The 11,021-nt window shown below is 51.5% G+C and overlaps 4 protein-coding genes across 4 annotated transcripts; 2 read left to right on the top strand and 2 right to left on the bottom strand.

The window, feature by feature from the left end:
• The first annotated feature begins 2,397 nt into the window (after nucleotides 1-2,397).
• Nucleotides 2,398-4,116, top strand: EDD37DRAFT_44572 (uncharacterized protein). The gene has a single exon (XM_062812828.1). The coding sequence runs from the start codon at nucleotides 2,781-2,783 to the stop codon at nucleotides 3,882-3,884; it is 1,104 nt and encodes a 367-aa protein (XP_062675172.1). The 5' UTR covers nucleotides 2,398-2,780; the 3' UTR covers nucleotides 3,885-4,116.
• A 1,020-nt stretch (nucleotides 4,117-5,136) lies between these two features.
• Nucleotides 5,137-5,591, bottom strand: EDD37DRAFT_604176 (uncharacterized protein; the record flags this gene model as incomplete). Its single annotated transcript, XM_062814716.1, has 2 exons — nucleotides 5,137-5,395; nucleotides 5,518-5,591. The coding sequence occupies 2 exons, from the start codon at nucleotides 5,589-5,591 to the stop codon at nucleotides 5,137-5,139; spliced, it is 333 nt and encodes a 110-aa protein (XP_062675171.1).
• A 726-nt stretch (nucleotides 5,592-6,317) lies between these two features.
• Nucleotides 6,318-7,795, bottom strand: EDD37DRAFT_44540 (general substrate transporter). The gene is made up of 5 exons (XM_062812823.1): nucleotides 7,697-7,795; nucleotides 7,606-7,633; nucleotides 7,491-7,552; nucleotides 7,251-7,441; nucleotides 6,318-7,178 (listed from the first exon to the last, which is right to left on the bottom strand). Exons 3-5 carry the CDS (start codon nucleotides 7,521-7,523, stop codon nucleotides 6,494-6,496), a joined length of 909 nt encoding a protein of 302 aa, XP_062675170.1. The 5' UTR covers nucleotides 7,524-7,552; nucleotides 7,606-7,633; nucleotides 7,697-7,795; the 3' UTR covers nucleotides 6,318-6,493.
• Nucleotides 7,796-8,909: 1,114 nt separating this feature from the next.
• EDD37DRAFT_616583 (major facilitator superfamily domain-containing protein) lies at nucleotides 8,910-10,904 on the top strand. The gene is made up of 5 exons (XM_062815673.1): nucleotides 8,910-9,290; nucleotides 9,345-9,359; nucleotides 9,418-9,816; nucleotides 9,863-10,037; nucleotides 10,089-10,904. Exons 1-5 carry the CDS (start codon nucleotides 9,066-9,068, stop codon nucleotides 10,607-10,609), a joined length of 1,335 nt encoding a protein of 444 aa, XP_062675169.1. The 5' UTR covers nucleotides 8,910-9,065; the 3' UTR covers nucleotides 10,610-10,904.
• Nucleotides 10,905-11,021: the final 117 nt, after the last annotated feature.

Raw genomic sequence — 11,021 nt, 5'->3', positions numbered from 1 at the left:
CGTCCGTCATCCTGGACTATACTGGATGTTTTACCGTGGAACGACCTGGGCCCTGACAGGGCCTTGCAGCACGATCGAGATCTCCGCCGACGCAACGAATACTTGATTTGGATGATGCAGACGAGAGACGTCAAGGCTGAGCCAGGTCTTTGTCCAGGGGAATCTGGTCCTTTTCGAGGGGACTTTGACCGCTCTATCCGGTCCGGGAGAAAGAGGATTTTGCTGACATAGGGCGATTCATGTGGTAGTGCCACTTCACACAGTCTTCCGAGCTAACTCCCAAAATTAGCTTCAAGTCTATCTCGTACGTAGGCAATCGCTAAGTAGTATGTGCAGGCTTCAATGTGGTAGTACTATGTCATGGTTACGGAGTACTAACGCTGCTTTGACCGCGAAGTAACATTTGGTATAGCCAACCTCGGCATGGTACCGTGGTACTCGTGTGCTCGAGCGAAGAGTAGCTTGACAGAGTGAGCAAGACATGAATAAGCATCAGCAGTCATAGCAGTATACTCTGATCGTAGCGGACGTCCTTGAGAAAGCGGATTGCAACTCGACATAACGTGCGTAATCCAACATGGTTTGAGATGCGAGGTGTACCTCACTTCACGCAGGTCTAGACCAATATGAGTGGTGAGAGCGACCCTTGTTCGAGTAAACGGCTCGTTCGGGCAACCATTTCAGCGGGAAAGAGGTCAGCGTTGCCGTCGCAATCTGCATTGCATTGCGGTGCATACGACCGCCAGTATACTTTGGCAAGGCTTGCCCTGGAATGGCTTTTGGCATTTGCTTACGCAGTCCATTGCAGGGGCGTTGACTAATGCTGGAGGCTCTGTTGTCTGTTCTGCGGCCTGAACATGCGAGCGCGGCTACTTCGTTTATTTCCGCTCCCGGCCGCCGCTCCCAGCCGGCTGAGGTTGAGGTTGAGGTTCAGGCATTGTTAGTAATGGGGATAGGGCTGACCATTGTCGTAAGCTCATGCCGCGCTTCGCACTCGCTATCGGAATCGTTCAACATGTAGGCTTTATTTCGTTCCGACACTTTCGGAAGGCCGCCTCGCGCCGGCTTCATCAGCATGTCCGCCCTGCCCTGGATGCTCACGGCTGACTGTACACGGTTGGCCGGCCGCGCGGACAGAAAATGATGTTGGCTTGAAGATGCGAAAGTCGGATTCGCATAATGATGTCATTGTTGCGGCCTTTGTTTATTATTCTCGCATCGGCTAATGAATACGAGGTGTCCGTGTGTGGCTGACGAGGAGCCTTATACGATTGGTCAGCTCGGAGGTAGACTTTTATCGACTGTGGCTTGCGTCAGGTCTGCAGCCTTGCGCGAGGCTGAGGGCCGAGACCGAGGCTACGGCCGCGAAAATGTATCACGAGGTCGTCCACCATCAGGTTGAAATTCGGGGGCCTAGATCTCAGCTCGCAAAAGTAGATCGATCGGAAGTGATGACGCCTCGAATGCTTGTCATATGGCCCGGACTTGGATGGCACTGAAAATAGCGAGGTGGATTCCGGTTTGAGATGCGGTTTTGGTACGTATATTCTCGATGGCTCGGATTACTGTAGGGATGCCTTGAGTCCGAGACAATAGCCGCCTTGTCAGCGAGATGCGAGACACCCCAGCATGGTCAACTGAGGACTGATCCGAGGCACCATCAGATTCGGCTCGCGAACTCGGATGGGCCAGGAAAGACTTGTCACTTCTGGGAGAACGATCCGAGCGGGCAAGGTGGCAGATCAGGGTCAGTGTCTGTAAATGATGGCGCTATTCGGGTGCCCATGGTCGTACACTCCAAGTGGACGCCTGAAGTCTGGGGGGCCACGATCCATCAGGCACAAGGCCATCGTTTATGTCCTCTCCAAGGGGGTTTCTTCGTGCGCTAACTCGGTTCGGGACACTCTTGAGCAGGTGTCTGAGGGGATCCCTCGTAAAAACAGTTATTGCCGCTTTTGGGGGAGTCACGGGTCACTGACATTCATGCCCCGGATTCCCTGGAAACAACGCTGAAGATACATTGATCGGACTTCCCCAGATAAAGTGATTTAAGGTTGGAGATAAAGTTGCATGAAACTAAGTTGATCAAATCTACCACACTTTTCCAACGTCTTCTCAGCACACAAGTTTTCTCTCTTCATCTGGGATATCGCAGAATTCGCCATGCCATCGGTCTCGGTGCCTGTCAAGAATTGTATACCCTCACCACCTATCCTCATTTGAAAGGTCAACCTTCAAAACCTTCGCTTTCGGACCTCCACCTGTCTCGAAATGCTTTGCCAGATCTGCAAGACGTGGACTCAGAATACACTTAATATTCGCCGCGACCTGCTGTGTGACAGCGAGGTACCTTCTTCGCCGAACAAGGCCAAAAGCCGAAAGCCATGGTTCTCAGCATAGATACTGTAGTCTGCGTTCCAAGAAGTGCAACCCATCAACCGCTTAAAAAGCGACCTTAGTGTGTCCATCCCAAAAAGCTTCTTCGCACCTGAATGAACGTGGACTGGAGATCCCCGAGTTATGATGCCCGCCACAAGCTTGCGCGCAACTGACACATGTAGGTGCATTCATCTGGTCAGCGACTGACATAGACCGACAGGGCACACGTGGGTGCAGCTTCTCCCAAGTCCAACGCGCTCACTTGGTCATCTAATATGACATGAAATTTTCTCCAGGCATTTAAAGCCCCTTCACCCACCTCAGGTTTCTTTACTCTGCCCTCAGCGACAACGATATTGATATCATCCTAGCACGACAGCCAACACGAAATCAACAACAAAATGGGTATTGTGCTTGCTATTGGCACAATGGCTGCCAGCGCAGGCATCATAGCTGGTACTATGAGCGCGGGCCTTTTAGCCCTCGACTGCAAGGGAAAGCCTGAGTGGCGTTGCCCTGAACCATCACCCGATGACCCGGAAAATATCCCTAGATTAGGACCGGTCGCAATCTACATCACGAACGGCCACAAGGAGTGGCCCAAACTTGATATGTATGAGAAAGCGCCGATCGTCGTCAATGACAATGAAAAAAAGCCACGTTTCGAGACAAAGGATGGTAGAGAGCAACTAGACAAACCCATACTATATCGTCACTATCCAGCGGTGGCACCCAACGGCCAACTTGTGTATGAATTCGACAGGATCCCGACGAAATTCTCCATCTATCCCAATGTGTCGGAGCCACTTTGTATCGCAGGCGTCTCCGTCGTGGACGCTTTGGGGAACTACATCACTGTCTCCGGCAATTACGCTGCACACTGCGGCGCTGGTTGGGGAATGTCCAAAAACAAAGTCTTGGGCGACAAAGACCCGCAATGCATGTGGATTGACAAGTATCAGACGAATGGCATCACGGTCAAAGGTTTCACGTTTGATTTGGTCGCCGAAGAGAAGAATACCAAGAAGACGCACAAGGACCCGGATAAGTACCCAAATGCCCTCTCAGAATTATGCCAGCCGCCCTTCCTCCAAGATCAGAGGATTCAACACAAACGTGACGGTTCTACAGATGCAGAGGACGAGAGGCTTTTTGAGTATTACCCTGGCGAGTTTACGAGTATCACAGCGGAACCGGCTTCCAAAATCGACTTTGGCACCCGTCTCATCAAGAGCAACCTCACCTACAACAGTGCCGTGAACATGTGCCAGGACCAGGCCTCGAAAGGCCCGCATTTCGTGAGCCACCATGAGAAGATGTACTGCGATATGACGGCCAAACGTCTATACTCCCTATGCGAGGCGGATACCACGGGGACGTGCTTCGACGATGACCAAGATGCACTTGTCGAGAGGGGTGGTGCCGCCGAGTTCAGTGTGGCCAGCGTTGGTGCGATCAAGGCGGCAACGGTCAAGACTTTCGAAAAGGTGTCCGTCTGGGAGTAGACGGCAAGAAGGGAACGTTGGGAACCTGGCGTACCCTGGGTCCATGGAAGAGGATGCGATAAGGCCACGGTTGACATGAGTTATGCTGTCTGGGTGCCAGAGCGATGGGGATTTGGAGATCGTCCCTGCCACTGGTCCGAAACGAGATGAAATGACGGGCGGGCTGCAGCATCCTACTGAGTAAGTAATATGTAACGTGGGAACTATCCTGGGGAAATGGGAATGTCTGGAGATGTTACGAATGTGCCTTGTTACCTACCCGCCTCTGGTGCTCTAGCAACCTCTCCGTCCTCCATCGTGACATCGCCATGTGTGCTTTGTAGAACAAGGTACTGAAAGCGTAACACTACTGTATGTCTATCGCCGACCTCAATGTATATGATGAGGATCCAAGGGCCTGCGACATAGGCCTAGCCTGACCTTGCCTTCCGCTACTGGCGCTGTGAACTTAGTAATGTCTCGATTGACCAACAGTGCCGATGTAGCAGTTGAACCTATCGAGGCACAAAGTACAATACTGTATCGAGCGCTGATATTTTACACGATGGTCGCCCAAACTCATTCAACGGTAGAATCTCGCTGCCACGCAGCTCCTTCTGCGGCTACATAGTAATTCAGCATTATCACGACGTCAATACCTAGAGATCGTATCGTCAAACGACTGCTTTTCAGCATAATGCTCCAAAAGAAGGTTTTGACTCTTGATAGTGGCGATATAGCTAAGTCTCTCTGTCAGGTCTAGACCCTCACCGGTAGACTCGGCGATAATCTCGTCCTTAAGACTCAGCTCTAGAGTGGACGAGCGAGTATCGTTTCCGTTGCCAGGTTCCGAGGAGCTCCATGAAGAACTGCTAGAGGAGGAGCTATTGAAAGAGAATTCCAAGGGTGAAGGGCTATCGCCTTTGCAGTAGTATACTGGTTTCCTGGAAGCTCGGGTTCATTTTGTAGGGGAGGTTGATCCTGTGGTGGGCAAAGCATCCAGGTGGAGGAGTGTTAACACCGTTGGAGCGAACAAACTGTATGGGAGTTGCAACAAGGTTCAGTTGTTGCGCACTGAGCGGCTTCGCTTAAGCCGTGGAAGATAGATATACTTATCACCCGTTCCACAGAAACCAAGAGATGCCAACCTGATATGATCAAGGGGACCGCGATTGCCGAGTCAAGGCCGCAATTAAGGACTCGGATTTATCTGGCGTACTTTCGCCTATAATCGGCAGGCTGTTTCGAGACATGCTTCATCGACGAAGCACAATCAATCAAAAACCCCAACGCAAAGAGTCATATTGAGCTCATCCTCGTTGGCATCCTCGTTGGTATCCTCATTGGCATCCTCGTTGGTATCCTCATTGGCATCCTCGTTGGTATCCTCATTGGCATCCTCGTTGGTATCCTCATTGGCATCCTCGTTGGTATCCTCATTGGCATCCTCGTTGGTATCCTCGTTGGCTGTAGCTTCAAGTTGTTTCCTCGACGGTCTCGCTTTGAGGGACGCTAGCGTACTCGTGGTAGATCTGGAGTACATAGTATAGCGATGATGCCAGGGCCCAACCCCCGAAGGAGAGGGATGTTCTGACTCGGAGTCAGCATTTCTGAGCATAGCATGTGAATACTGTAATTGTTCTTGACCACTTACGGTTTGAAAATAAACTGGGTGACACGATCGTCCTCTTCCCATTTTGATATACATACAGTAGTATCCTTACGCATTCTCGAGAACTTGCGTTCTCCATGCGCCTCCCCGTCCTGGATCTGTCTGACGATGGTCGCGAAGTCTAATCCCCTCAACGATATACTACCTCTATGATTGTATATAGGGACATTAGAGTTACTAGTATCTCGTGATGGGTGTACTAGTACAGAGTACAGTACGTAGTACCTCGCCTCGTATAAGCGGGCTAGCTTAGAGCCAGTCTGAGCTAGCTCTAGGCTAGCTCTGGGCCAGTACTGATCTGAACCTAGGCCAGCTCGCGCTCAGCCCGGGCTAGTATCGAGCTGGTGCCGGGCTGAAATCGGGCTGAGCTCGAGCCACAACCGATCTGGGGGCTTAGCTCGCCTGGGACCCAGCTCGGGTCGTGGTGATGAGATCGAGCCAGATCCAGGCTGGATTCGGGCTGGATGTGAGTCAGAACCAGGCTAACTCGAACCAGCTCGAATTGATCCGATTCAACATGCTTCCGGATCGGTTGGGCTCGAATCAAGCCCATTTCCAGCCTGGGTCAAATCGGATTGGTGGTGCTTAAGTCGTTGAATCGGTCTGAACCGATTTAGTTCTTGCCTGTGCAGTTAATGTTGGTTTTTCTGGACCGATGCGAACGAACCGTACTGTACTAGTACATACAGTACTACTTAGTAGTATGTACAGATCATGGTTAAATCAGAGAGGGGAGACGGGCAATGTGCGACTGTGAGAGAGAGAGGCGGAAGGCACGACTGACAGCAAAAGGAAAGAGCGACTGCGAGACTTGAAAAATCAAAATTTGAGATCGGAAGGATACGACTTTGAGAGCTGGAGGATACGATATTTAGACGACCTGATCCAATATGCAGCATATGAATCTCTGCTAGGGGCTTAGCTGCGCTCAGATCTCCCTGGAAACTATGTTGCGCGGTTAATCTAGGTGTGATTGGAGCTGCGGACCAGAAAAAGTGGTACTCCCATTCAAAATCACGATGAAAATTTCTTGTGACGCAATTAGGTCGCTGACACCTCTCCGTTCATCCAGTACTGCTACGCATGTCCCCCAGACAGCAGTCAGGGCCAGGACAGTCTTGCTCTGAATACCCAGTGATTTGTAGAGTGTCGTCTGGTAGTACTGAATCACATTGACACCAGTAATGGCGGTTAGGACCTGGACCGAGATAGACACCAAGACGCGCCGACGGTAACGCTGGAAGGCACTCATAAAAGAAGGGCTGCGTTGCTCCTGTTCAAAGGCGATTTGTGACTTCATCAAGGCAAACTCCTGCTGCACCTCGTGGGACTGGAGGTCACGTCGGACCCGGATGAATGCGCCGCGTGCTTCTTCGACCTTGCCCTGCCTGAGGAGGTGACGTGGCGAATTCGGCATGAAGGTGACCAGACCAATGAACATGATGACTCCCCATGGAATCTGCAAAGCGAGAGGAAGACGCCACTGGAGCTGTCCGTAAGGGGCATAGTTGCAGGCAAACCCTACCCAATTCGATACCATGATGCCGCAAGACAAGTTGACTCCAGAAAGACCGCCGATAAAGCCACGGTGTCTGGGGTCACTGATTTCGGACAGGTAAACTGGGACCGTGGCACAGAAGGACCTGATTCAGCAAGACGTGGTCAGTGGCTTGATTGGGGCTTACGACTCTCCAGATGAGGCGTTATATGCTTACCCAACTGCAATTCCCGTGAGGATTCGCCCAGTGAGCAGCATGCCAATATTGACTGCAGCCGTCTGTATGATGCATCCAATCGTGACAATGACACAAAGTAATTCCATGTAACGCAAGCGGCCCAGCTTGTCCCCGATGGCGATCTGCAGGAGCGCACCGACGGCCTCGCCACCGATGTAAATTGCACCGACCTGCCTGTTGTCAACGATAGCATCCCGCCAAAAACTCGCGTGTACATACAGCACCAGCAAGGGCTGGATCGGGATGGTTCATATAAGCAACCCAGCTTGGGTGCGCAATGGCTATCCGCGCTGTTAGTCTCGCCGCAGATCGCTGGGGACTCACTTCGACTGACTAGTAGTCACAATGCCTGTGTCATATCCCTGTCGAGAACGGCGCTGTCAGCACGACAGAGCAAACATCCACCCTTGCGTTGTTTTACTCACATATAGGAACTGAAAGTGCCCAAACTGGCGAAAAGGGCCACGCCCAGGGTGTATCTGTCGGCGTTCATCCTGTCCGGGCTCCAGTCGTCCAAATCGTCTCGAAAAGCAATAAAGATGTCAGGAGGTCGAGGACATTGCGGGAGATGCAGCACTAATAATCATCTCAAGAGGCGGCTGGAGCGATTAGCACCTCTTAGTCTCGCATGTCAAATCGTGGAGGATCACCGGACAACGGCCGCCCCCAAGACAGGGCCCAATGTTGGCATCTGCAGTTTTGCGGAGGATTCATGATCCGGGCTGCGGGGAATCCTGTGCCCCAGCACGGCTCCGTGGAGAGGTCCCGGCATTGCGGTTCATTATCCCCCCGGGCCAACGATGGCCTTGGCCCAACGTTACCGCACCCTCAGGGGCGGGTTCTCTGGTTGGTCCTGTATTAGGACCGGGAGCTGTGATACTGAGTACATACTTCTCGGCAGGATCAGAGAAAGTTGCTCAAATAGGTGGAACGCAACAATCTAGGTTAATCAATTTGGCACGCATGGATCTGGATAATGGTGTCTGGATCAAAAGAAGGTGGATCTGGTACATCTAGTTGTCCGTTTCATGTGTTTTTTGAGGAACGAATGTGCCGGTAGAGTCGACCTCAATGGCACCAATTGCAGGTCCTTCTGAACCAGAGCCTCGAGTAATGGCCTCATCTTGGCTGCCAAAGCCGGCTGCGCGCCACCTCAACGTTCACCGGTTTCGAAGACTGGAACAAATATGGTGCTATACAGATGATGCGCGGACTCAAAGAATAGTTAAGGACCCAGGTTGACCACTTACATAGACAGGCTGGTGCAGGCAAGACTTGGGCGACGGAAACAGGGAAATTGCCCGATTCGCTCGCAACGGCGCGTGCTTAATTGGGTCGGCAAGCATCGTCGCTTGAGGGACCACGATAAATACTCAGACCTCTGGGAAGAGTGCTTGCGAGATGTTACTCACTTTTTTTCCCCGAAAATAACATGATTTCCCTTGTCGCGGAAGTCGCTGGTCGTTATTCGTGGCTTCTCCAAAGAAGATATTAAGAAGGGTTGGAATGGCGGTGGGAAGTGTTTCTCCCTTTATCTCTTTATCATTGACTTCGGTCCGATGTTCCGATGTTGACGTCAGAAGAAGATTCTGTCAGCAATCATTCTTATCGCAATAGGAGGTAAGGAGTACCGACCTAGGTAATTACTACTTTGGAGACTACATTCTTTCTTTCTTTCTCTCTTTGAACACACGAAGATTCATATCGGTCCAGTATGCTGTGTAAATAGCTTCATCAACAATCAAGTGCCGCCGGCACGTCCCTTTGCTTTCCTTTGTCCGGCAAGCTCACACGATGTCGTTCATTTCTTGGGCGTTAGAAGCCGCTAGATTTGGAAGGCGGCCATCTGAACAGGAACCACTACTTCAGCATGCATCTGTACCTGATGCTCTCGAACAAGCACAGGAACCTCCACTGGGGAAAGCTGGAGCAACAAAAGATGGCGAGGGTTTTGCACTGAAGCTCCCGGCGGTCATGTACTCATGGTTTGCTGTTGGTATAAATACGGCCTCCATTGGGGTGAGTGAAAAGTCCTTATCTTTAGATTTCAACTTGCTGACTGGTACATGCAAGGCACTTCTCCCGCTGGTATGTGTACTCTCGGACATTGAATCCGAGCGCAACAGGCAAACTGACATCCACCTAGATCGAAGCTCATTACAACATCAGAGATGCAACAGCAGCTTTGATATTTGTCATCGCGGTGTCAGGCTACCTCTTCGCAACTACCCTTGTTCACGTCGTGCACGTGCATCTTGGCCGAAGAGGAGCTTCGACATTTACCTTTATTGCGCACCTTATCGCTGCAGTGTTGCTTTCGATGAGCCCGTCGTACGCAATTACTCTCATGGCCTATTTCTTAGCAGGCATGGGAGCCGGATTTTGTGATTCCAGCTTCTGCACCTGGGCGGCAAATGTGACGAACCCGGACAAGATCTCGGGACTCATCCATGGATCCTATTCCATGGGGTGTGTGGTCGGCCCGATGATTGTCGCCGCTCTCGCGAGCGCCGGGTTCTTGTGGCAGACATTTTATTTAGTCATGGTAGGTTTGAACAGCCCGTACCTGAGGTTGCTAACAGCCTGTCAAGATAATTGCCTTCGGCATCGAGGCCATTACCTTACTGGCGGCCTTCCGTCATGACGATGGCCTGGCATATCGATCTCACACAGACCAAAAAGACCCTGGCGAAGTCGGTCTTGCTGGCAATGGGAAAGCTATCATGCTGTGCAGCCTATACTGCTTCCTTTACGTAGGCGTTGAAAGTACAGTCTTCTTCCACCACCTACTTTGATCCCAGCTAACGATAGTATCAGCATCAATGGGTGGTTGGCTGGCAACATACTGTGCCCGGGATTTGCATGCCACCCCTTCCGTTGCCGCCCTTGCAACCTCATTGTTCTGGACTGGTATGGTCCTCGGTCGCTTCATGCTTGGACCTCTTGCAAGACTGGTGGGCCTCCGCGGTCTGGTGTTGATTTTCGGTTGCATATCAATTGGACTGCAGCTGTTGCTCCGATCGCAGGAGAGCTTGCCGCCTACGTTGTGTCTGGCAACCGCCATCGGCTTCGTCTTGGGTCCTCATTTCCCGTCTGGAATGCTTATGTTAACAAGGAGGCTGCCCAAAAGCATTCACGTTCCAGCCGTCGCCATCACTTGTTCGGTCGGCCAGATCGGTGGTGCTGGTGCACCTTTCATCATCGGACTGGTTGCACAGACTTCGGGAATTCAGCGCATGTTCGATGTTGTTCTGGGGCTCTCATTCGCCTATCTACTGGTCTGGCTTTGGTTCTCCTCGCCTCAGGATACTTCAAAGGAGGCTAGTGAAGCTCATTAGGTTCACTTCATGCATTGTGTTCACCAATCAATGCCACTCAACAGCTGCACGAAGTCGGCATAGTGCCGAGGAGGATCGTAGATTTGCTTCTCGCTTGTTCCAAGATTTCCTTGTGCCACCCACCCGTTGACGATCATTTTGCGTCATTCGCATGTGCAGCTTGCCTAAAAACCCGCGCCTCAGGTACCCCGGAAGATGCATCCGCGCCGCCACAACACCATATTTATGTCTACCCAGACTCCTGGAACATACCACGAATCCATTCGTGTCACTTGTCATTGTCATTGAAGAGTACCAGGATAGGCAAGATGTGGTTGACAGATTACGCCCACAGCCTTGTTGATTACTGCTTGGCACCCGTCAAGTTAGTCCAAAACCGCGAGATCGAATGTTGACAGTAAAGCGCAAGAAT

Source organism: Exophiala viscosa (assembly GCF_022695815.1).
Source record: "Exophiala viscosa unplaced genomic scaffold EDD37scaffold_1, whole genome shotgun sequence".
Classification (NCBI taxonomy): Eukaryota; Fungi; Ascomycota; class Eurotiomycetes; order Chaetothyriales; family Herpotrichiellaceae; genus Exophiala; species Exophiala viscosa.
The sequence above is the reverse complement of the archived record's forward strand: the minus strand, read 5'-3'. Positions and strand labels throughout refer to the sequence as shown.